We start from the raw sequence: 27,609 nt of genomic DNA, 5'->3' as shown, positions 1-27,609 counted from the left end.
GTGGTATAGGAGTAGGTTGGAAGAAAGCTAGGGGCGGCCAAACCAAAACATTGCACAAGTCCATGAAGTCACTGACAAGTGAACTGAGTCATGTTGGTAGGTGTAGACTACCTGGTTGGGGACCGCGAGATGACAGCAACCGATGGTTAGAGACCCTGAATGACATGGCTCAAAATCGTTTGCAATGGCGCAGGTGCATCCACTCTTTGTGTTTTCCCAAATTCTAATCTTCTGAATTCCTAATGTCCTTTATTTTCTTTCCAAATTTATTTCACTGGATTAGAGTACTTGAATAACATTAAGCCCTAATGTTTCCGATTACTGCTTTTACTTGTACTACTTCTACCAATACGGGATTTGAGTTGACAACTGCATCTCTATGCTAATGTGGTGTGGCAACTCGAACTGATGCACATACGTACGAAGTTCTAGGTTGTTATTGACTGTATATGAGAATTCTGGTTGCTTAATAACCGTCATTTAGTTCTAGGCAGTAGGTGTCGATTCTCGAGGTCACTTCCGTTTCGCTCAATGGTCGTCTGTAAATAATAATCTTAGCGACTCTTCGTTTCCACCAACACGGTTAAAGCGCCGGACATTCGCTTTTCATCCTCTCAATTTCGTAAACAATACCTTCGCTGCGAGAAGGCAGTGGGTAGGACTTCCATGACAGTGATTGTTTGTAAACATTTACGACCTTATCATTTACGAAACTCATTATCTTATGATCTTTCAGAAAGCCTCGAATGTTTATTATACAACTTGATTGTTATGCTATGAACCTCATAACTTCATTTATTTTCTCAATATAAACAGTTTAATATCAGAAGGGCTTTTGTGTATGTAATAGTAATTTTAATAGTTGAGATCATGTGTCAATTGAAGCTAGAACGCTGTGAAAACGTGGAAGCACTGGGTCTGTTATGAGATAGTAACTCACTGAAGTTAGATATTAACACCGTTAGATGCCGGCCAACTCAGTGGTTAAGCGCTCGCGCGAGAGAGTGAGAGGTCTTGGGTTCGAATCTCGCGAGGCGGGATCGTGGATTTGCCCTACTGCAGAGTTCCACAATAGGACGAGACGGCCGTCCATTGTTTCCACGTTTTCCAAGGTGGTCTAGTTTCAATTGACTCATGATCTCAACTACTGAAATAATGAGTTCAGGTCATAATTATCTTCACTTAATTACAGCAATAAGTTGTTTATTCTTTATTATTATTATTATTACAAATAAACTGTACATCTACCATATGGTTTATATTGGTTTGACTTAATTAAATAAAATGTCGTTCTAACATTTTTCTATGTAACTTATTTTTAACAAAACATCATTATTTACAATAAATAGCTGTATGTGTTTGTTGTTGTTGTTCAATTAGAAGAAATGAATTTTCTTGGAAGAGTTATGTTTCTGGTTGGAAAACAAAAAAATTATCGGGTCATATAGACGGTCGTTAGAAACAAAAAAGAATAAAAAAACTTTCTATAATTATGTATCTATGGAATTTCTATTAAACATAGAAAGAACAAAACCAAAATGCATTTTGATAATGGTATGATTTATTGTAAAGTAATAAGTCAGTCAGTCAGTCAGTCAGCTACAACGTAGGACCAGGCACATATATGCATCGGTCCAAGTTGCCATACCTCATTAACACAACAAGATGAACACCGGATTCATATAAAAGTAAATAATTCAGAGGTGGTAATATATAAAAGAAAGATAGGCGAGCCCTACCACCACGTCAAGGTAGCAACAACGGTTGGGATAAAGTAATAAGTCTATCTACCTGATTTATTAAATTACTATTTTCTATATGTAATTACATCCCTATGATGATAAAGTGCTTGTTTACTTGCGCCTGTTACTCCCAGCATTCTCCAACCTATTCTGTCCTGGACCTTCCTTTCCAGTTCTATCCAGTTTTTGTTCATCTTTCTCATGACTAGCTCCATTTCCCGGCGTAATATGCTCTTTGGTCTTCCTCTTTTCCTTTGGCCTTGAGGATTTCATGTGAAGACTTGTCTTGTGACTCAGTTGGATGCTTTCCTCAATGTGTGTCTTATCCACTTCCAGCACTTCTTCCCCCGCTAGAATCTGGTTTCTTCTCTCCCAGAAAATGAAAACATTCAAAAGAAATGCAATTGATTTATTTTTTTAAAGAACTCATGATTTGTAGAGGTAGTACACTAAAACCTAAGCAGGAACTATTGTTCTCTTCTACAATAGGTTGTTGTTGATAGTGTCTGGCCAACGGATCCGATGTATTTTGCATAGACAACTGTTAATAAACACTTATATCTTCTGGATGTGATAGCTTCACATCTGCATCAGATCCACTGTGTTCATCAATGATGCTTTCCAGATATGTGAAGGTTTATACATCTTTCAATGCTTCTCTGTCAAGTGTGATTCGATTGTTGCATGCTGTGTTGTTTCGGAGAATCTTGCATTTCCCTTTGTGTCTGCCGACACCTACTACTGATCATCTTCTCATGCATTTGTTGTTGAATGTGCGGTAAAAGTCTAGATCGTTCAGTTGTATCCTAGCTGTCCATTGCAACCCATTCTCCCTCCCAGATGTTGACGTCTACATAATCCAGGAGATAGAGGAAGCTTGAGAGTAAGCAGCGTTGCCTGACACCGGTCTTTTCTTCGAAGGAATCTGTGAACTGTCCTTCATGCACAATTTTGTAGTTTAATCCATCATAGGAATTCTGTATGATATTTTTATATTTTCAGAATATAACTTTTAATGTTTCATACAGTCAGTTACGAGTTTCATTTTAACAGAATCTCAAATCAATATACATACTACTATTTAGTAATATTTATCAATTATTCATTTTTTTTTAATTTATTTCAGATAAAACTCCAGAAATTCAATCTTCTAAATCTGTTACTCCATCTTTAACATTTGATATAAGAAAATCTGATAATCTATTCAACAATAAGAAATTAGTTGATACATCAAAAACATCAAATTTGACATCAACACCATTTCTTTTCAATAAGTCAATATGTATACCGGAAGAATTTCAACAAATGAATGTCTTAGATGTTCTACCATACAATACACCTGATCAATGTATTGTCAATCATAATACAGATATGAATACTACACCATATACTAAAGACACTGGTGGTATATCTGGATTTTTATCAAAAGCTGCAAGATCTGTTTATTCACGTCTTATATCATCTGGTTCATCACAGTTAGCATTGAAAGATACTTCATTAGTAAATAAACCACAGAGTATTATTAATTCATCATTCATTGAATCATGTTCTGTAGGTAATAAAGTTGAATCAATTAAAAAGGAATTCAGCATTGAACAAGAGAAACATCAACAACAATCTTGCTTAAATGTAACATCATCATTTGTTCAGTCTGAACAAATCTCTCAACAATTATTAGATGATGAAGAGGCATGGAAAACAGTCAGTTCCGTACATGATCTAAATGGTTCAATGGAGATATCTAGTAAAATGGAGATAACTGGTAGCTGTACTGATGGTGATGGTGCAATGTTGTTAGGAAATAAAGAAAATGCAGAATGTTTACAAGTCCATAAGGTAGTTCACCTACTGAATTGTTTTTTTTTTTTTTGGTGAGACTATAATTTATGGACGACCTTTGACGAGCGCTAAAATGACCTTAGGAGTGTCTAACTACTTACTGGGGCTAAATGAGGGTTATAAAGCAGTTTAAAGAAGAAGGATTATGAGTTACGGTTGATGGTTAGGGTTAAGAATTCGATTTAGGGTTTTCATCACGAACTGACATCAGCTATAATGTCAAGTCTCTATTTAGGCAAATGGGTGAATGAACTTCGCGCCAAAATCTAAGACCTGTTATCGTAAATCTGATTGGTTCGTCCATCGTAAATTATAGTCTCGCCGTCTTTTTAAATTTCTAAGAGCATTTTAATGGAACGATTGTGTGTAACAATAATAATAATAATCGTATTAATCAATACTGCATATTTGATCAAAATTATAAGTGGTATAAGCTGCCTTATCATCAATCACAATGAGGTTTTAGATCAGTTCTGATTTTACAAATGTTTCTTATTGCATTAAATGTGAGCTAGTTTGAGGTATTGGAGAAAATTCCCAACCAAATATACCATCTTAATGGAATGGTAACAAAAAAGTACCCTACGTGATCGGCTTCAAACAGTTATCACTACAGTTCTATAGTTATGTACTTAAGTCTTGAAGATCATTCTTAACTTAGTTTCCCTTTCAGGTTGTTTTAAATGAAATATCTCCTTGTTGTATGGACAGTTGAAAAGTAGCAACTACCTCCATATGTTTATCAGAAATGAGAACGAATAGTATAAAAATCATCTATATAACATATTACATTATAATGAAAACTAGTTTCCTGTCAAACAATAAATAATGTGGAACATATACATATTACACATTTTCATTTAGCTCCACGTCATCAAATCACCATAGATGCGTTAAGGGTGTGTGTGTGTGTGATCACATACAAGATTAATGTATGCATAATGCATTAATTCAAATGAACGCATCATGAAAAAGATACTGGAATGTTTACACAGTTAAGAAGAACAGATAAATGTAATGATGATTTCTGCAAGCCAACATTATTGATCCATTTGATGCTTGTTTTTGAAATTCTGGTGAAAGGGGAATTTTCGTACAAACTTATGTTCTAATTCTGTTTGATTTACATAACGGCAACAGGACCTGCTAGTGTTTTTTTTTAGCAAGGTTGTTTCCGTTTTAGGGGATGAGATTGTTGATCCAATGTCCAACTCTTCTTGTTTACTCGGGATTAGGACCAGCAGTAACTCTCGGAGAGCTTCGGGTAGAAACTTCCACTTACCTAGGGAGCATTATCGATAAACAAGGAGGATCTCATGCAGACTTAAATGCAAGGATTGGCAAAACAAATGCGACATTCCTAATGTTAAAGAACATATGGAACTCGAAACAACTGTCGGCCAGCATCAAAGTTAGAATCTTCAATACGGATATGAAGACAGTTCTACTGTAAAGAGCTGAAACTTCGAGAACTACCACACCGATAATCTGAATTACATATATCTATTAATCAGTTGTCTACTCAAGATACTCGATATCCGTTGGCCGGATATCATCAGTAATAGCCCATTGTGGAAGAGAAAAAACTAGCTTCCAGATGAAGAGGAAATTAGAAAATGATGTTGGAAGTGGATAGAACATACATTGTGGAAATCATCAAACTGAATCACAAAACAATCGTTAACTTGGAATCCTGAAAGGAAACGGAATAGAGGAAGACCAAGGAAAACATTGCGTCGGAAATTAGAGGTAGACATCAAAAGAATGAATAGCATTTGGAAAAAATTGGAAAGGATTGCTCAGGACAGAGTTGAATGAAGAATGTTGTTAGGCGGCCTATGCTCTTCCACGAGTGGTAACAGGCGTGAGTAAGTAGGTGAACCTGTTGAAATGATGTGGAATTTTTGTAACTCAGAATAAGGATTTTGAGGGTCGTGAGCATCTACGTTTAATAGCCCACTTATTTCTGAAGTATGTGCTCCTAATGTTTTCCTCAAAGAGTGCAAACTTCGGGAATAGGCCATGCTCCAGCTTAGAGAAGAACACACCTTCGAAAACAGCACCTGTGTCTACACTTCTGCTTGATTATTATATCTTGCCTCTTTCTATATTTTCAGTGAATTGATGTTTCAAATGTCAAGAAGAACTTTTCTTATGAACAGTTTGATGGACAAGGCAATAACTGTTTCTCTTTAATCCTTCGATTGCATTACATAAATTTTCATGTCATAACATGAATCGTCAACTGAATCTAGGAGTACCATCCATTTAGGATTATCACTCTCTCTCTCTCTCTCAACTGACGATATTCAGAAGTCCCAATTGTCAAGCTGCCGAGGATGTTGTTTAGATATATACAGAGAGTTAGAAAGTACTAAACTCTCCCTCTCGAAATGCTCTCACATGGCCACGCGTGTACAACCACTACCAGGGAATTTCTATCCATTGTCTTCTCGCAGCGAAGGTATTGTTTACGAAATTGAGAGGACGAAAAGCGAATGTCCGGAGCTTTAACCGGGTTGTTGGACACGGAGAGTTGCTGAGACTATAATTTACAGGCGACCTTTGAGTGACACGGAAGTGACCTCGAGAATCGACACCTACTGACTAGGACTAAATGAGGTTAATAAAGCAGTCAGTTTATGGTTACGGTTAAAATTAGATTTAGGGTTTTCATCACGAGCTGACATCAACTATAATGTCAAAACATTGTTTGGCCAAATGAATTAATTAATTTCGCTGTAAAATTCAAGACCTGTTGTCGTAAATGTGATTGGTTCATCCATCCTAAATAGAATCCACTTAGGGGAGTTGGAAAACTTTGATTCCAAACCAATGGTGCATATAGATTCCAAGATCCTGAGGGAACAAATTATTACTCACTGGCTACCATGAGACTGCATCTCCTGACGTTGTTCCATTGCATTGTAGATTATACCATTAGGCAGAAGGCTCCGGTTGTGGCCCTCTAAGTAAACCACCTACTTCTGTTTGAGTACTCGTGCAGTATCACAGCCCACGCACAAATCAAGTGACTTGTGTGGTGCATATGTATTCGGTGCCTCCTTGTACCAATGTTTATATATTCAAATAAATAAAACTTCAAATGATTATGCCTTTCACTAACTACTTCTCAGTGTTGTACAGTTGATAAATGTATAAAAATTATTGTATGATACGGCATGCAAACAAATAAACCGTTGTAATTGAATTAATCTATCCCAGATGTCATAAACTTAACGAAGGTAATGACTGAAATAATAAGCTAATTAATTTACTTATGATGAATTGATTATTATGAATGACTGAGTCGTCTGTAGAGTCATAATCTTCCTTTTTGTGTAGACTAATCTAAAGTAGTATTACTAACACATCAAATTCACTAGCGATATCATTTTAAATAATGGATATCAATGAGAATTCAGTATTTATTTCGTCCTGTTCAGGATTCGTTAGCGAAATGTAATGTACTTATCTATGGTTGTTGATGTTCACAATAAGACTGAAATTCAAGATTCAGTACGTTTAGCATTGGATAGTGTTTAACATTGTTCTAACTAAGTAACCTTTCCAAACTCCGGAAAAAGTAAACTCATCTAACCATTATATTTATGTGGATGTTTATGTAACAGAGGGAATGTTCTTTTCATCATCATAAACTAGTATCATCAGTTTGTGAACTATTTTGTATTAAAAAGCGTTTAACATGTTTCATATCTATGTACATAGCTTAGTGTGGATCACAGTGGTGCAGATTCATTTACTCTGTATTTTACTTCATATCTTTTCAAAGCATATTCTCTCATTATGATTCAAACTACTATTTCTTTGATTCTTTTACTATGCACCTTTACAATTGTCATCTCTCCATTCGAATATGATATTGTGACGTTTATTATGACTGATATAATTATATATACAACTCTCTAGTCAAATGAATTAAAAGGTTATTGATTGAGATCTTGAACCGATTGATGTTTGACAACCATTGAAAACCTAGAAGCACTGGACTGCCGTTTCGTCCTATTGTGGAACTCCTCAGTAGTGCGCGTCCATGATCCAGCCCACGGGATTTGAACCTAAGATCTGCAGTCTCGCGCGCGAACGCTTAACTTACTAGACTACCAGGACGAAAGGACTCTCCAGTGCTTCCAGGTTTTCAATGGTTCTCTAACATCAATCAATAACTTAATAATCTCCACAACCTCCTATACTGTTAAACGATTATTATTTTTCTTAATAATTTGGTTTTGTCTTATCAATATTTCTTCAGATTATACATGAAGATATTGATGATGTGAGCATGAAAAGTGAAAATAATTCATCAACATCAAATATATCCCGATCACCATTAAAAGAACTACTTAATAATATAAAAGATGTGAATACAACTGATAACAATATTACTACAAATGATTTTGATCATAATAATCAATCATGTCATGAACATAATGGAACTACTAGTACTACTACTACTACTTCTACTACTACTACTACCACTACTGTTCCTTCGATCTCTTCTTCATCACCTACGAAATCTGCATTATCCATTTCGATTAATGTTAATAATAGTGTAATTGAGAATCTTGAAAACATTGAAATAACGAAACAAAACTTACGTGATGAAATTACTAAGTTAAAAAATGAAGCGGATTTATGGAAGTATGTTAATTTCATGCATTTTTTTTCTTTTTTTAATTTTTTTTTGCAAATTGAAAGTATTACTGTGGTGTGTGCCACTCATGTCACATGTTTGATCTCGCACATTGTACGAGCATTCCATGTATCAAAATTAATAATTGGTCTGGTTGTCAGAAAAAGGCATTAGCCTCATGACTTCCGAAGGAACTCAGATTTCACCATGAGACGTCATAACTCTTGTAAATGGAAGACCTTCTAACTCCTAGGGCAGAGTTTAAATGGTTTGAATAATTTTTTATGGTTGGCGTTTTCCAGTGAATTTTCTACGGAATGGGGTCGCCAACCCCATGCTCAACCCTCCTTTATCTGGAATTGGGACCGGCAGGAGCCCCAGATGGGCTCCAGGTGATGATCTGGTTTTTCTATCGCACATGCAACAACAAATGCAGGAGAAGACGACCAGTGTAGCAGCAGCCTCAGCAGGAGTAGGTCTCAACATACACAAAGGGAAAAGCAAGATTCTCCGATACACACACACAGCATGTTCATAAATCAACAGGCTGTCCATTTAAGAAATACTGAAAGTTCCCAGCTGATGCATTAGATCGCTGTAATACATGTAATACCTAAACAATTACTGAACTAGTATACTGAAAACTTTCTTCTATCACATGTTTTTTCTGTACATCTAATGTTACTATTTATATCAAATTGATCATGTCTGTAAACTGGCGTGAATTCTGTAATTATTATTATGTATCAATCGAATCACACTTGACGGAGAAGATTTGGAAAATGTAAAAACCTTTACATATCTGGGCAGCATCATTGATGAACACGGTGGATCTGGTGCAGGTGTGAAGGTGCGGATCGCCAAAACAAGAGCAGCATATCTACAACTGAACAACATTTGGAACTCAAAACAACTATCTGCCAACCAACACCAAGGTCAGAATTTCCGATCCAAATATCAAGACAGTTCTACTGTATGGGGCGGAAACTTGGAGAACTACGAAAGCCATCATCCAGAATATACAAGTGTTTATTTACAGTTGTCTACGCAAAGTACTTCGGATCCGTTAGCCAGACACTATCAGCAACAACCTACTGTAGGAGAGAACAATAGTTGCTGCTTAGGTTTTAGTGTACTACCTTTACATATCGGACGTTCTTTAAAAAAATAAATCACTTGCATCTCTTCTGAATGTTTTCATTTTAATGGAAGTTAATTGAATTAGTTTAACAAAAAGAGTAACTTGAAAGAAAGCCCTGCCCAAATTTTCCATGCCAATTATAAATTAGTTATTAGCTGTGTTATTACACTTCCAGAATGAATATTTGCTAGATTGATTGACGGTTGTTGATCCGTTGTTAAAGTTCTCTATCATATGTTCGAATCCTATCTTACCTACTTATTCAGTTTGAAAAATCCCTTCCCCTTCCAGTCAAACAAGTTGGTGAAGCCTAGTAGACCATTCTTGAGAGAAACAGGCGACATCGAAGCACGGTACAATTACCGAAGCTAGAATAGCTGTTTTTACAACCAGTTGAAGTTTGCCCTTGGGGAGCAACCCCGTACATTAAATGCACCCCTTTTCTTGAATTTCTTGTCGTTTATTCATCCAAGAGTAATTGTGCTGTGTTTCCTTGTGAATTTCGTAATCGGTTTGAGGATATCATTCGAGTGAGCGGTTAGCCCGATCTCTACCACCGGGGTTATCGTCTCACTATCCAGGAGGCACGACGAGGACGTGTGAGTCGGATTTTGCCTCCCTTGAACAATTGACCGAGTATCATTACCATAAAATCATATGACATATATTAACACTTACAAAAATACAGGGTCCTTTCTATGTGGCATCTTTAATCTCTACTGTAAGCTTAGATCATTTCATTTCGTTCTGAAACTTTGGCTTACCAAAAAAAACTGATTAGGCTTACAGTTATTTCATTCTAATACATTGACGATTTCCTTCGAAGTCAAATGATTGGCAACATTTTATATTTAATGTATATTATTTCAATGCTTTATCATCACTTTTACTTGTTAGCGTTGAAGTCAGTACAGGTAATTATCATTTTTTTGAATAATACAATAAAGTGAAGAAAGATTGTATTCAGTAAGTATACATTTTCAATGTAAGGTGGTAGTTGGTAAGTAACATCTGACCTAAACAGCAAGGTTTACCTGTGTTCTTTAGGGAACTGATACTCCCCGGCAGACCCTATGATGCGTTACGTAGCTTCACAGTCATAGACCTTACCCCACCTATTTTCCCATTACTATCACTACGAAAGCTACCCAAATACATGCGATTTCCGATTACTTCTAGTGACTCATTTCTAAAAGTAAGTCTAGACACGGGCTCCTGTCGGTCTTGTAAGAGTACTTTGCATTTAGAAGTAGGTGTTATGTGCAATAATTACGACCAGTGATTACCAGTTTATTAAGTGAAGATTGCAAGGCTTCAGTGTCACCGCACAATAAGACAATATCATCCGTATATTCAAGGTTGAATAGTCTTTTTCCAGGTAACAGATCCACATCATCAATACCTACCTCCATTGGATCTGTTTATAGTACATCATTGACGGTAGTAATGAGCCATTATTGGTGGGGTCCAACTGTACCAAGTGTGAAGCAGTTATCCACCGAAGATAATCGAAAATGGTTGCGAAACATTGTAGATTGATTGAAGTTAGACATTAACGCCGTTGTAACCTGGCTCAATGGTCTAGAAGTCAATCGTTGTCGCGAAACCGAATGTTTTGGGTTTGGATTTCGCGTGCAGCATCACGGACGCGCATTGCTGAAGAGTCACATAGTAGGATGAAACGACATGGTTTTCCATGATGGCCTAACACTGATCAATTCAAAGAGATTTTAATGTTGACTTGTCACAAATAGGGTGAAATACTTTTCCTCAATTCCATAGCTTGGTACATTCTGTCTGTTTATTTCACATTGTTCTAATTCATGATTACTATCGTTCAGTTTTCAGTAGCTGAATTGTATTATTAGATTAGATTTTCAATCATTTAGCTGTTAGATAATATCGATAACGTTTAAAAACAAAGTCAAGTGCCTCAATCTGTATTTGATAAGCGTTTATTTACATGTGATAAACACTCCATCTTCAACAGAGATAGCCGAATTCATCATAAATTTCTTCTGAAATACTGATTCTTTTTTCACATGTTTACAATTTATCAGAAACAGATCTTTGTTAGTATATTTTATTGATTGATTCTTTAATTCAGATCGGTACTTAAAGATTATCAATCTACTTATATCAAAGCTGAAACAATCATATCAGAATGTCAATTAGTAGAAACTACAAAACTTATACATTTAATTGAAGAACGTAATGAAACAATGGATCAAGCGAAACGAATGCTTGCTGTATATAAAGATATGATGCATCGTGTTGAACGTGCACAAAATGTATTACAATTTGCAAAGAAGGTTAGTTATAATGAATGTTAATATCCTGGTAGAAATGACCATTAATCTTGTTTTCCACACTATTTCATTATAATTAGATTGTCTTATAACAAATAAAAACATTTCTATACAACAAATTATAATTAGATAACAGTCATAAAAAAAAACAGGACTGAATCATTTAATTTCACTCAAAAGGGTATTGATCTCCTACCAGGAGGTCCACTAATCGACTTAGAATACGCAGATGACATAGTCCTGTTTGGTGAAGACGCTGACAAAATACAGAGTCTTCTGGTAGCACTGAGCAACAATGCCAGGATGTTTGGAATGCGCTTCTCTCCCTCTAAATGCAAGTTGTTGCTTCAGGACTGGTCTGCGTTAACACCTGAACTAAGGATAGGGAGTGAAGTAGTCGAACGCGTTGACAACTTCACTTATCTTGGAAGTCTGATCAGCCCTAATGAGTTGGTATCGGACGAAATCTCAGCACGGATTCGGAAAGCTCGATTGGCTTTTGCCAACTTGCGTCACCTATGGCGAAGGCGAGATATCCGTCTATCAATAAAAGGACGAGTATACTGCGCGGCAGTCCGTTCTGTTTTAATTTACGGCAGCGAAACATGGCCATTAAGAGTAGAAGACACTCGTAAGCTATTAGTATTTGACCACAGATGCCTTAGAAATATTGCTGGGATCTGCTGGGATCACCGGGTAAGTAATAGTGAGGTTAGACGCAGGGTATTAGGGAATGATGGTAAATCAGTTGATGAGGTTATGAATCTTCATCGACTGAGATGGTTGGGCCACGTGTTACGTATGCCTCAACACCGATTACCACGACGGTATTGGAAATGGTTGGAAGAAAGTTAGGGGCGGCCAAACCAAAACGTGGCATCAGTGCTTGAAGTCACTAACTTCTAGTCTGAGCCATGTTGGTAGATGCAGACTACTTGGTTGGGGTCCGCGTGACTATCGTGACCAATGGTTGGAGACTCTTGGTGACATGGCTCAGAATCGATCACGATGGCGTCGGTGTATACACTCCCTGTCTTCCCTTAAACTAAGAGATTAAAATCACTTCATATCTTTCTTTCTACGAACCAATTCTTTCTTCTTGTACTATATCTCTATATGCAATCTTTCTCTTATATATTACTACCTTTGACCTAACCACTGCTATGGATCCGGTGTTCATCTTGTTGTGCTGATGCGGTATGGCAACTTGGACCGATGCACATATGTGCCTGGTCCTGCGATGTAGCTGACTGACTGACTGATTTCACTCAAAAATCCGTGAAATCATATTATAGTACTTTCAATAGTTGAGATCATGAGTCCATTGAAACTAGACCACTGTGGAAAACCTGGAGGCACTGGACATCTATTACGTCCTATTGTGAGACTCCTCAGTAGTGCGCATCCACGATCCTGCCTCTCGAGATTTGAACCCAGGACTTATCGGTCTCGCGCTTAATTGCTTAACCTCTAGACTACTGAGCCGACATCCAACAAGAAGACGAAACAGTTCCTTTTTCAGTGTTATTCAGTTGACAACAGCAACTTACTATCATAACTATACAGTTACTTCAACGTATTCTTATGAAGAAACTAGCAGCAGTAACACAATGTTTTTCAACAATTACGCAAATTAAACGAAGAAATATTTCTTTCTAGTTAGTTCGTCAGCAAGGTATTACACGAATAATATAAAACAATGTTTCCTTTAAAATAGTAATCAGTTAAACATCTCAACAGATGTAAAATTAAGCTTAAAGATAAAAATGTCTTACGTAATGAATTATTATAAATGACTTATTAGATAATCTTAATTAACAAGTTGTGATTACCAATATTATGTTCTGGTATTCATTTCACAATGTCATAAATGTGTAAAAAATTATTATTACATATGCGCCACACAAGTCACTTATGTGTGGGCTAACATACTACACGGAGCATTCAACCTAAAGGTCTGATCCACAAGACAGTGGAGCGACGTTAGGAGATGCAATCCTATAGTAGCCGGTCACAAACGATTGGTTTATACGCCATTTGTTCCTTCGTGATGTCAGTCTTGCTGTAAAAGGTCGGGTCTATAACGCGTCAGTGAGAGCAGTTTTGCTCTATGCTTGTGAAACCTAACCTCTCCGAGTTGAGAAAGTTAGACGACTCTCTATGTTTGATCATCGTTGTCTGCGAACGATTGCTGACATTTAGTGGCAACACCGTGTAAGTAATGCAGAGGTTCAGTATCGTGTGTTCGGGCGCAGAGACGATAATCCAATTGGTGTCACCATCTTGAAACATCGACTTCGGTGGCTTGGACATGTTCTACGAATGTCGCCCCAGAGAATTCCACGTCGTGCATTATTTGCCGACTCTGGGACTGGTTGGAAGAAGCGGAGAGGTGGTCAGTGCATGACGTGGTGTCGTGGTATGAAAGAAAGCTGCAAAGGACTGGCTTGTGTTGCTCCTTCACGACTCCCTGGTTGGGGTCCGAGAGATGGTGCTACACAGTGGCTAGAGACGTTATCAGATATGGCTTATAATAGAAGCCAGCGGCTTCATAAAAAGTGGTTCTACCTTTCCGTTTCCCCCATTATTATCATTGTTATTTGAGTATCATACATGAATCTACGGTCGTTATCGTTCTCTCTCTTTTTTTCTTATACGCACCTTACTATCTTCTTTTCCCATTCTCGTTGTTTTGTGTGGCGAATATATATCTGGTGCCCTCATGTACCAATATTTATGTGTTCAAATAAATAAGTCGAGATACGAGAACCCATATGTACCATTGGTTTGGAATCAGAGTTTTTCAACTCCTTTAGATGGATCCTCTATACCTATGAACCCGTTTAAAGCGTCATACTTTCGCTTTTCATCTTAATTTCATAAACAACATCCTTTTAGTGAGAAGTCAGTGATTATTATTTATTTATTTGGACACATGAATATTGGTACAGGAGAGCGCCAATATATATGCGCCGCACAAAACAATGAAAATTCGAGAGGAATACAAAGAAAGAAAGAAAAAAGCTAAGGAGCGCAACAAAAAAAAGAGAGAACAATAACGAAGAGATTGGTGTAAGGTAATGTGCTAGTAATCAGGGAACGCAAAGGTACAATCGGAAGAAATCTTTCAGGTAAGGGAGACAGAACCACTTTTTATGAAGAAAGTAAAAGAAGGTTACAGCAGGATCGCCACTGGCTTCTATTCTGAGCCATATCTGATAACGTCTCTAGCCACTGTGTAGCACCATCTCTCAGACCCCAGCCAGGGAGTCGTGAAGGACCAACACAAGCCAGTCCTTTGCAGCTTTCTTTCATACCACGACACCATGTCATACACTGACCACCTCTCCGCTTCTTCCAACCAGTCCCAGAGTCGGCAAATAATGCACGACGTGGAATTCTCTGGGACGACATTCGGAGAACATGTCCAAGCCACCGAAGTCGACGTTTCAAGATGGTGACACCAATTGCATTATCGTCTCTGCGCCTGAACACATGGTGCCGAGCCTCTGCATTACTGACATGGTGTTGCCACTGAATGTCAGCAATCCTTCGGAGACAGCGATGATCGAACACAGAGAGTCGTCTAACGTCCTCAACTCGGAGTCAGTGATTAAGATTTCCCTGTCAGTGATTGTATATTTGTTGTCATATAAGAGCATTTTCAACATTGAAAGCAAACTTTCTTCACCCGTCATCTGTTAGTTTCAATTATGTTTTATTATGTAATTTGTTTTTTTTGTTTTTTTATTTCTTCTTTTAGAAACAAGAATCATTAAAAATGAATTATGATAAGATTCATTCAAGTATATTGACAATACAAGAGAAACAGTATGATTTTATTAATTCATATGAACAACAATTAAATAATGCTTTAATTAATCAAGATAAACAAAATGATTTATATGAAAGAAAATTAAATAAATTAACATATGAACGTCGACAAACTGATATGCGTATTTTATCATTAACTGAAGAAGTGAAACAAAAGGTTTGTTGCATTCTTCATCTTATTTACTTATTTATTTAAACATATAAAGATTAATGGTTAAGATCACGAATCAGTTGAAGCTAGATCACCATGAAAGCACTGTTTGACGGCCGTTTCGTCCTATTGTGAGACTCCCTCAGCAGTGCTCATCCACGACTTCGGCCCCTGAGAGATTCGAACCCAGGAACTATCATTGAAACTACTATATAATATCCATGAAACCTCTCTCTGATTATAATCAACATATGCTCACTAGTGACTGGCTTCAAGAAGTATTTCCTGGAGTTCTAGTTAGAAGTAGTGATCAATGGAGTTCAACCAGGTTTGTTGTGAGATAGTAACTCACTGAAGATAATGATGGATGTGTCGCTCAATTTCGTGGACTAGTTGAAGTTAGACATTAACACAGTAGTTGGATGCCGACCAGCTCAGTGGTCTAGTGTTTAAGTGCTCGTGCGCGAAACCAGTAGGTCCTGTGTTCGAATCTCGCAGGGGAGGGATCGTGGATGCGCACTGCTGACTAGTCCCACTGTAGTGAAGAAGAACACGGGTGAGGACAGCCAAATTGTATTTAGGACAAATTACAGAATTACTTGGTAAAATAGAAAAACCATATAGTAAATCGTTAATTTGCAAAATATCATTCTATCATATCAAACCGGGCTGTTGCTGTTGCAAACATCAATCCATTGTCTCGCATTTCATTGCTCATGCGATTTCTTACAAATTCCATTGTTTTCTCGCTCTTCTTTTCTTGATCTTCTCCATCTTCTGCTGCCAGCCATTACGTTCTTTTGACTCACGTTATATACTACTTATATCAATATAAGTAGCACGCACCACACTCGTCCCCCCTTTTAACAAGTTGTTGTCGTAGTCTTTCTGATCTCCGTACCGCTGTGTTCTTTGGTGCTTTTCGTGATTCACACTCATGATGATCTTGAAACCATCTCTGTAGCTGATTAGCATTTACGCGCTTCTGCTTGTCTTCTCTCCGGATCGTGTAGACCGAGCCGCGTCTCTCCGTGATTACATACGGTCCTTCCCATTTTGGAGCCAGCTTCCCCGACCCTGCTCCCCCTGCTATGTTACTTTTTCGTTCTCTACACTTTACTAGGTCCCCCACTGCAAAGGGTTTCCACGTTCTCCTCTGTTGTTCTGCCTTCTTTGTGTCTGATATTTGTTTCTTTTCCACGTTCCTTATTGCTTCTCTCCTCTCTTTTCTTAACCTTGTTGTCGTCCACTTCTGTTGTTGTGGCCAGGTCTTATTATGCATTGGAAGTCGTGGTTGTCTGCCATACATGAGCAAGAAAGGTGACTTCTTGGTTGTTCCTTGTGTTGAGGAACGATGTGCCAGCAAAATCAATGGTAACTCTTTCTCCCAATTTCCTCCTTTTGATGCTAACCATTCCTTTAACGTTCGATTGTTTCTCTCTGTAAGCCCGTTTGTCTGAGGATGATATGGTGTAGTTCGTATTCTCTTGATGCCAAACTGCTTTAAACGGGCTTTAAACTCGTCACTTTCAAAACAGGGACCCTGGTCAGTTAATATCATCTTCGGTATTCCGTGACACGCTACAATATGCCGGATTACCACCTCGGTCACTGTCCTTGCCCGCTGGTCTGCAATGGGTACGGCATCTACCCAACGTGTGGCATGTTCCGTCATCACTAACAGATACTGGTTACCGCTCGCCGTCTGTGGAAACGGTCCCATCACATCAACCGACCATAGATCACCGACTGCGGTTACTGGGATTGACTGTAATGGCGGTTGTGTGTATCGATCGCTTTTCATTAACTGACACTGCTGGCAGGTTAACACGTATTCAGCCACATCGTCTCTCATGCTCGGCCAGTATGCACTTTGTCGTAGTAAGTCCGTCGTTCTTGCGATGCCTGTATGTGCTACCTGGTGACACTCGTGTATCACTTTACGCCGCCAGTCTTTCGGGATCACCGCCACCCAATTTTCATCATCGTCCTGCCAGGTCAGCACTCCATATGAGTTCACTCTCAGTCGGTCCTTTTGCCGAAGCAGCGTTATTACCTCCTTGTCCATTGTTCGTTTATCTACGTCTGCTCCCTCTTTTATCACTCTGATTACCTCTCGAAGGTTAGGGTCAGCTTTCTGCTGCCGGACGAGTTCTAATGGGTCTCCCTCTAAACTATTCACCGCGTATGCTGTTAATGGCAGGTCGGCTTCCATGTCTGGTCTTGACAAGTAATCTGCCATTACGTTTTCTTTTCCTGGAACATGGCCGATACTGAAATCGTATTCTTGCAGGCGTATCATCCATCGCGCCAACTTCCCTCGGGGGTCTCTTGCTGTTTTCAACCACTGCAGGGGTTTATGGTCCGTCTCAATGTGAAATCGTCTACCTAAAAGGTATGGTCTCCATTTTTCCACTGCCCACACGATCGCTAAACACTCCTTTTCGATGGTTGAATACTTCTGTTCAGCAGGTGTGAGGACGCGACTCGCGTATTCCACCACTCTATCAGCCTGACTCAACACAGCACCTATACCATGATCACTCGCGTCTGTGGCCACTGTAAACAGTCTTCCCGGTTCAGGCAGTCTAAGCGTCATCTGGCGATCGTCTAGCATGTTTTTGATTCGGTTGAACGTTTGTTCGGCACTCTCAGTCCACGTAAACTTGGTGCTGCTCAATAACTTATATAAGGGTGCTGCTATTTCGTTGAAATTTTTGACAAACCGACTGTAGAACGCCGCTCTTCCCAGGAACTGTCTCAACTTCCTTTTCGAATTAGGTACTGCAATATTTTTTATGGTAAGAATTTTCTCCGGCAATGGTTTTATTTCTCCATTTCCCACTTTATGTCCCAACAATGTGACGCTACTTTTCGCTATCTGCGACTTGTCCTTATTAATCCGAAGTCCAAATTCGTCAATTCGCTTTAAGACCGCTTCCACATGCTTGATGTGATCTGTTTCTGTTTGACTGTACACAACTACATCGTCGCCATATACCTCGACATTATCTAGATTCTTGAGCAGTAGTGTCATTAGTCTTCTGAACGTGAACGGTGCACCCGCCAACCCGAACGGCATTCGTTTAAATTGATACTGTTTATCACGTACAGTAAACGCTGTCTTGCTCCGATCACTCTCCTTTATAGGCAGTTGCCAATAACCTGACCGTAAATCCAGCACTGTAAACACCGTGGCATTCTGTAGCCGATCTAATGTTTCCACCACTGTTGGCATTGCACAAGGCTTCAGGTCTGTTATATTATTCAATTCTCTGAAGTCGACACAAAATCTATACTTTCCATTTGGTTTCTTTACCAAGAGTACCGGCGAGCTATATGGGCTGTCCGCTTCCTCAATTATACCTTCTTTTAACATTTCCTGGACCTGACGATTTACCTCGGCCTCTAAATGCACCGGGACACGACGTGTTGCAAATATATTTACTCGACTGTTCTTTATCGGTATTTCGTGCTTTACTCTGTCACAAAATCCATACGGCTCCCCATCTCCAGTGAATAGTTTCGCATACTTTTTGCATAACTCGTGAATGTTTGGTTTCCTTGACGAGACATCCGCTGCAACTCTTATTTCAGCCACTTCGCTACTTTCGTGTATTGTTAATGAACCATATTTCGTGACCACCTTACCGCTTCTTAAGTCAACTATCGCTTTTACTTCTCTTAGGAAATCTGCTCCTAATATCGGTCTCGATAAGCTTGTGGTTACGACGAACGGAAAATTTATCTCCGCATCCCCCACTTTTACGATACTGTTAGATACACCAAACACCTCTAACATATGGCCCCTATCGTGTGGACAGCTAATGTACACGGCTTGATTCTCTTACATTGTTCTTTGCCTATTAACGATACTGCTGCACCTGTATCGATCAGACAAACTAAATCTCGCTCATTTATGTTCACTCTCGTATATACTGCCCCTCTGTCTACTAACGCAACAATCCCCAGATTCCTAGGATAGAAAGAACACTCGTTGTATCGTCTAACATATCTGCGTCTTCGTCTTGTTGGACAGTTTATCTTCCAATGTCCTGTCCCTCCACAAGCGTAACATTTATCGTTCCTTTTATTGTTCACTCGTATTGCTGCAATCTCGCGCTCCAGCTCCTCAATCTTCTTCTCGACATTACTCATCTCCTGCTTTCCGCACCCGACCGGAGCTACTGTTCGCGTCATCAGCTGACGAGTCACCTTCGCCAGTTCACTGATATCCATCGGTTGCGCTGCGTTCACCAGTTTCAGCTGTTGGGAGACGGTGGCAGGCACACTCTCGATAAACTGCGACGCCAACAACTGTGCCTCCGACTCCTCATCCAGACTCGGCAGAGCACGGCGTAACAATCTGGTAAGCTCCACAGCCAGCACCAGTGGGTCCCCATCGACCGGCAACCTCGCCAACCGGAACTTCTGCAGCGCGTCCTCTCTGTCCACTGGGCTGTCAAACTCCGCCGCCAACCGCCCCGTGACTGCCTCCCACGTGGTCTTCTCGCCAGCACCGTCCAGGCTGTCATACGCCGCCTTCGCCCTGCCTCTCAGCAGCGTCCCCAGCACCACCAACTTCGCCTTCGGCTCCTTCACTCCCACCAGCTCCGCCACGGCCTCAAACTCCTTCAGGAAGCTCAGCACATCTCCGTCCTCAAACTCCTTCGGCCATGGGATCTTCATCCTCAGTGGAGGCAGCGACACCAAATGTAGTGAAGAAGAACACGGGTGAGGACAGCCAAATTGTATTTAGGACAAATTACAGAATTACTTGGTAAAATAGAAAAACCATATAGTAAATCGTTAATTTGCAAAATATCATTCTATCATATCAAACCGGGCTGTTGCTGTTGCAAACATCAATCCATTGTCTCGCATTTCATTGCTCATGCGATTTCTTACAAATTCCATTGTTTTCTCGCTCTTCTTTTCTTGATCTTCTCCATCTTCTGCTGCCAGCCATTACGTTCTTTTGACTCACGTTATATACTACTTATATCAATATAAGTAGCACGCACCACACCACAATAAGGCGAAACGGCCGTCCAATGCTTCCAGGTTTTCCATCGTGGTCTAGCTTCAAATGGCTCATGATCTTAACCATTGAAATTACTATAATATCCACAAAACCCATCTGATATAAAGATTAGTACGAGAAAGTACCGAATAGATATACGCCACACTTGTCACTTGATTTGTGTGTGTCGGTTGTGATACTACTCGACTGCCCAGGCTGAAGTAGGTGGTTTTCTTAGGGAGCCACCACCAGAGCCTTCGGCCTAAAGGTCTTATTCACAGGGCAGCGGAGGAACGTAAGGTGATGCAGTCCCATGGTAGCCGGTGACCAACGATTGGTTCATACACCTTTTTTTTCCTTCGAAATACTGGAGTACATGTATACCATTGGTTTGGAATCAGAGTTTTCCAACTCCCCCAACTGGACTCTCCGTGTCCACGAACCTGATTAAAGCGTCAAACATTCTCTTTTGGTCTTCTCAATTTCATAAACAACAGTAAAAGCGCGAGAAGGCAGTGAGCAGGACTTCCCTGTCAGTGGTTGTATTCACGTGGCCAAGTGAGAGCATTTGGAGAAGGAGAGCTGACTCTCTCCACTCTCGCCCGTACCATGGCATTTGGGTCCTATATCAGACAATATTGATGGAACCAGTATTAATTGAAACATCAATAAACATAACATATAATACCAAAGATTTGATTTTTGCAAGAAAAATAATCAAGTGTTGAAGTATATTAAAAAACTGACTATAAATGAAAGCACTGGATTTCAAACCAGTAGCATGGAAGTAATATACACCAACAGGAATTACAGTATAGTACTGCTAGAGCACAATAAAAATGAAACAACCAATCGATTGATAGGTCTTGGGTTCGAATCTTTCGGGGCGGGATCGTGGATACGCACTGCTGAGGAGTACTGTACTAGGACGAAAAAGCTGTATAGTGTGTATGAAGCAATCGTTGGTTACCAGCTACCATGGCTTATTGGATATGAACTACACTTTAATTGTCAGAGCTAATTATATCCATTGCCCAAACTGAGTTAGATGCGACAGAGTTCAAGCCAGGGACTTAATAGCTAGAAGTCGAATGGTTTACCTAATAAATCATCGCTTCCTTTTCTATATAACCCGTTGACTAAGTTCAACTCCCATGTAGTTAATTTTCAGTCACAATCTTTTCTATAATATTTGATGGTTACAGTAACAGATGAAGTAGATTCTAAACTCAATGGTTAAGATCATGAGTTAATTGAAACTAGATCACTTTGGAAAACCTGGTAGCATTGGACAGACGTTTTATCCTTATATGGTACTCTTCAACAATGTGCATCCACGATCCTGCCTCGCGACATTCGAACCCAAGACCTCGTGCGCGAGCGCTAAACCACTAAACCAATGCATAGACAAATAAACTACTTTTTTTTTCTTACCAATCACTTCATCATATTGTAATAAACGTAAATCTTTGATATACATCCATTATATATTTTTAGTCAATATTTTTATTCTTGATTAAATTTCCCCTTTGTTTATTTTCTCTTGATCAATCATCAGGATCTACAAAATAATGAATTGAAAACAATCAAAGATCAATTACTATTATCACCAATTCGTTAAATATGAAAAGATAGAAATTATTGGTAACTCTATGTCTTCCATTTTATTATTATTATTATTATTATTATTATTATTATTATTATTATTATTATTACTGTTATTGTTACTATGAGTAGTATTGCATTTCACTGTATGGTTATGACATTCAATATCATGTTGTTATTAGATTATCAGTTGTGATGGGGGGGTGGGTACTTTTCTCTCCTCCTTCAAAACAATAAACAATTTGTAACATGATAGAGTAAAGATTCTATTTATTCATTCATTCATATTTTGCATAGATTTCTATAAGATGTATCTATTTTTTTTTCTAAAACTAATAAAATTATAATCATAAAGAAGGTTTTATGAATATTATAATAATTTCATGAATCTTCATCGACTAAGGTGGTTGGGTCACGTGGTACGTATGCTGGAATGCCGATTACTGGTGTTGGGGATGGTTGGAAGAAAGTTAGGGGTGGCCAAACCACAATGTGGCATCAATCCTTGAAGTCACTAACTTCTAGTCTGAGCCATGTTGGTAGATGCAGACTACTTGGTTGTGGCCCACGCAACTATCGTAACTAATGGTTGGAGACTCTTGGTGACATGGTTCAGAATCGATCACAATGGCGTGGGTGTATATATTGTCTGTTTTCCCTTAAACTATGAGATTAAAATCGCTTCATATCTTTCCTTATATGCAATCTTTCTTTTATATGTTACCACCACTGAATTAACTACTCCTATGAATCCGGTGTTCATCTTACTGTTCTAATGTGGTATGGCAACTTGGATCGATGCATTTATATGTGCCTGGTCCTACGTTGTAGTTGACCAACTTACTGCGTTGAATTCATGAGTCAGTTGAAGCTAGAGCATCATCGAAAACCTAGGTGCATTAGATGGCTGTTTTTTCCCTAGTATGGAACTTCTCGGCACTGCGCATCCACGATCCTTCTTCGCGAGATTCGAACTCAGGACCTATCGGTCTTGCGCGCGAGCGTTTAATCTGTAGACCGCTAAGCTGGCATTCTTCTGGTAGTTTATGTTACACAATGTTAGAAGTTTAATTCCTAGAGAAGATTGATAATAAATTTCAGCAATATCTACATATTGTGCTTATAATTGTTGTAATATAGTTAAAATGAAAATTTCAATTTTACCGATTAACTGTGTTCACTAATTGATGATCATATAATTTTCAATGAGTGAATTATCTAATATATTATCGTGGATGCGTACTGCTGAAGAGTTCCACACTAGGACGAAACGGCCGTCCAGTGCCTCGAGGTTTTCCATGGTGGTCTAGTTCCAATTGATTCATGAATTAAACTATTAAATTAATAAAATTGTATTGCACCTAGATCTTACAGTTATTTTTCTCGATGACTTACAGGATGGATAGTATGTGATACAGTGTAATTTTCATTTTAAAGTCTAATAGTTTTTCAGTCAAATAATTAAGATTCCTCAATTCAGATGGTGGAGACATATACGAGTGTAAACTGTTAGAGTGTGAAAAGAGTAAAAATTTGGGTAAATCTTGTAATCGTGCAACACTAAAGTAAGGTTTAATAATGGTACTCTGTGAGGCTGGAACATATATTCGGACGCTTTGCGTGCATTTGGGGTTTGCTTCTGGGTTGTGGAGGTGTTATGGAGGAACTCAGGCGGTTAAAAACTGGTTTTATGTTTGAAAGGGTATGTCCAATTAAAGTCCTTCATATTGCAGGACAATCTGGTCACAATGCATGACATATAAGATGCTAAGTAGCTTTTTATGACAATAGGCGAGATGAGACTTACTTGCGTCGCGTTATTATGCCTCTTGAAAAGCTGCTAATCAAGCACAAACGAATTATGCCTAAAGATACTGCCGTAAGTCGCTTTACGTATAGAAGCATGTGTAGATTAAGTGTGCGCTATTTGCTTCGGTGCGAAATTTGTGTTACCTGGTGTACTCTGTTACGACGACATCAACGTCGACAATGAAATAGTCCTAATGACTACCAAAGGCGAAGCCGTAGCTCTTGATAAGTCATTTCAGATCAGCATTAACTTCAGGCTGTTGCACTGATGACTACTGCAACAATCGTGACACGTTACCATAGATTAGTCTCAAAAATGAAAAGGGTGATAATGGAGCGTGATCTTTATCTTCGCCAGTAGGGTCGTGGTCCTATATCCGTGAAAAGGGAAAAACGTGTTGCACAAGATTTACCTAAAAAGTTTGCCAAATCTGACGGTGTGACGACATCAGCACAAACTTCATGTAGAAGTCAAGTGTTTGTTCAGAAAAACGATGAAAGTTCCACGATCAAACTATCCAGCTCAAAGAACAAAACTCTATCAAAATTCCTCAATTCAGAAAATAATTGAAAAATATATTTGGGATACTCTTATGTTGTAGCCAAAAATCTGCATGTAAAATAAGAATTATCTTACTACGGTTAACAGATTAGAAATAACTATGGTAACTGCGATGAAACTGTTTATATTTCAATCATTTGGTATGTTGTTTTCCCTTTGCAATTGTAAGTAAATTCTTCTAAGAATGTTTGTTGCTTGTTAACAATCATTGAATTATAACAGAAAAAGAAAAACACAGTTTAAACTATGTCATCATTTGATACGCATTATGTGTTACATACATCTGCTAACGGATCTAGAGAATGAAACCCATAATACAGTAAAATTAGAAAACTAATATAAAACTGTATATATGATGATTAAAATTACTCGAGTTATTGTACTAACTAGGAATTTCCAAAACAGTGTAATTTAAGCCAGACAGAATTAGATGAACACAAACGAACGTATTATATTTAGAATACATTATAAGCGGATGATCTGTGATGCGTGGTACTTATATTGATATAAGTAATATATGATGCGAGTTAAAAACGTAATGTCTGGCACCAGAAGATGGGGGAAGATCAAGAAAGGAAGAGCAGAGCACAATGCAATTTGTAAGAAAAACGTAGTGGAGGAACTTTAGAAGATGCAGTTCCGTGGTAGTCAGTGACCAACGATGGGTTCATATGACATTTGTTCTCTCAGGATCCTGGAGCTTATGTCCACTATTGGCTTGGAATCAGAGTTTTCTAACTCCCCTAGGTGGATTATTCGTACCAACTATGGTGCGTGATACTTATATTGATATACGTAGTATATGACGCGAGATAGGAACGTAATGTCTGGCAGCAGAAGATGGGGGCAGATCAAGAAAGAAAGAGTGGGAACACAATGCAATTTGTGAGAAAACGCATGAACAATGAAATGTGAGACAACGGATTGATGTTTGCAACAGGAAAAGTCCAGTTTGAAATGACGGATTGATATTTTGCAAATTAACGATTTACTATATGGTTTTTCTATTTTACCAAATAACTCTGTAATGTTGTGCTAAATACAATTTGATTGTGTCTACCCGTGTTCTGTTCACTACAAATCTAGTACAAAGGAATCATTCATTCGTATAAATACCACAGTATGAAAAGTGTGTGTTGTAGAGAAGTAAAACTGTCTTCTGACTTGATTTAAACTTGAGCTGGTTATTTTTTAAAGTGATGAAGTTAACTGTTGTTGTCGTCCAAAATCTACATAGCTAACATCAACTCTTAATATACACATAAGTTAAATTCACTTGGTATTGTTTTTACTTGAATTTTCCCATTGATGTTTTTGGACTGAAATTGATCAGTCTGTTATTGGCATATGTGCATCCTGTGCGTATTGTCTTAATTTTCAAGCATTATGAACAAAGATGGATGGTGGCTGGCAGTAGAATCCAGTTTGACGCGCGTTACGTCCTATTTGGGACTCGTCAGCTGGATATACCTGTATCTCAGAGTTGATATTCATTCCGCGACTCGAACCCAGTACCATTCACTTTAAAAGCCATCGCGTTGTCCACTTAGTTACATAAGTTGTTTGAATCGTTTTAGTGAAACTTTTTATACATTATTTGAAATAATTCGGTTCGGAGTCACACTTATCACAGCTGGTGTAATTATTCCTTGATTGCTCAAATTAAGTTAAATGTCGTTGACCGATTAATAGAACTTGTAGAGTCGCCACCAATTTATCTAAGAACTTTTAATTACATCCTACACTGTCATGAACATTACACTAATGGATTTAAGGAGTTTCCATGATCATTACGATAAGTATAAGCTTTTGGGGCCTTTTATACTTACTTACTTACTTACGCCTGTTACTCTCAATGGAGCATAGGCCGTCGACCAGCATTCTCCAACACACTCTGTCATGGGCCTTCGTTTCCAATTCTAACCAATTGTTGTTCATTTTTGTGATGTCTGTCTCCATTTCTTGACGTCAAATGTGATTTGATTGGTGCATGCTGTGTTGTGTTGGAGAACTTTGCTGTATGTTGAGACCTACTGCTGCTACACTGGTCGTCTTCTCCTGTATTTGTTGTTGCCTTTTACATTAATTACCCTGTTAATGATACTGATTAAAGTAGGGTTCATGTTGATTGAAATACTGAATAATACGAAGATTTTGTGTTTGATAATCAGTTTACAGCTTTATATAGGATAAAAACACTTATTCATTGTTTACGTATCCATAAATGGTGTTGTATAATTAACCATCAAGAAATATCAGATCTATTATTAAAGCAGATTAATATTCATATACTTAATTTGATATTCCGTGATATTGCAGTCTTAAACCTCAATGGGAAGATACAAGCAAAACGATACCAAGTTTATTTAAATTCACCCCATTTCACAAGCAAGTGTCTATCAGGACTCAGTAACTGAGTAGATAACGCGATAGGGTTTGAAGTGAATGGTACTGGGTTCGAATATCAGAGTGAACATCAACTCTGAGATACAGGTACATACAGTTGACGAGTCCCAAAGAGGACAAAACGCACGTCCTAGACTCCACTGCTAAACACTATCCATCTTTGCTAAACGTGATATTTCTGAAATCTTATTCAGCTGTATTACTCATAAGTAACTAGTCTTTTATTACATATATAATTCTTTACGTCATATTGGATAATCATGTATCTCCTTTTCATCAGTTCATGTAATTAATGCTTGTCCAGCCAATTTTATTTAGTTATTTACGTTTTTATAGCTAAGGGTTCATGCTTAGTATCAACAATTGGAAAGTTAGTCTATCATATGATCAGATGAAACCGACAACATAAAGTATAGTCAACACTTGATAGATAATCTTCATAACAAACTAATACCGTAATAATTTAATCTGTCAAAAGTTATGTAGAATCTGCGATATGTATCCGGCCACTATCTCTTGACATATATTCGTCCT

General features: G+C 38.4%; 2 protein-coding genes across 2 annotated transcripts in view; one reads left to right on the top strand and one right to left on the bottom strand.

Moving 5' to 3' along the window:
- The window catches only part of TCERG1_1 (transcription elongation regulator), a gene marked incomplete at its 3' end in the record, with an annotated part of 42,646 nt that extends 26,970 nt beyond the window's left edge, over positions 1 to 15,676 (top strand). Inside the window, exons 7-10 of the mRNA XM_051208250.1 lie at positions 2,869 to 3,578; positions 7,855 to 8,243; positions 11,484 to 11,688; positions 15,449 to 15,676. Coding sequence (XP_051067150.1) covers positions 2,869 to 3,578; positions 7,855 to 8,243; positions 11,484 to 11,688; positions 15,449 to 15,676 — 1,532 coding nt within the window. The remainder of the gene's footprint in view (positions 1 to 2,868; positions 3,579 to 7,854; positions 8,244 to 11,483; positions 11,689 to 15,448) is intronic.
- Positions 15,677 to 19,088: 3,412 nt separating this feature from the next.
- MS3_00000513 (uncharacterized protein) lies at positions 19,089 to 20,694 on the bottom strand. Its single transcript, XM_051208249.1, has one exon. It carries the CDS (start codon positions 20,357 to 20,359, stop codon positions 19,466 to 19,468), a length of 894 nt encoding a protein of 297 aa, XP_051067149.1. The 5' UTR covers positions 20,360 to 20,694; the 3' UTR covers positions 19,089 to 19,465.
- Between the last annotated feature and the right edge of the window lie 6,915 nt (positions 20,695 to 27,609).

This window comes from Schistosoma haematobium, chromosome 4 (genome assembly GCF_000699445.3).
Source record: "Schistosoma haematobium chromosome 4, whole genome shotgun sequence".
Classification (NCBI taxonomy): domain Eukaryota; kingdom Metazoa; phylum Platyhelminthes; class Trematoda; order Strigeidida; family Schistosomatidae; genus Schistosoma; species Schistosoma haematobium.
The sequence above is the reverse complement of the archived record's forward strand: the minus strand, read 5'-3'. Positions and strand labels throughout refer to the sequence as shown.

Bases quoted from the DNA above. Each gene is read 5' to 3' on its own strand.
- MS3_00000513 (XM_051208249.1), bottom strand. From the start codon at position 20,359: ATGAAGATCCCATGGCCGAAGGAGTTTGAGGACGGAGATGTGCTGAGC.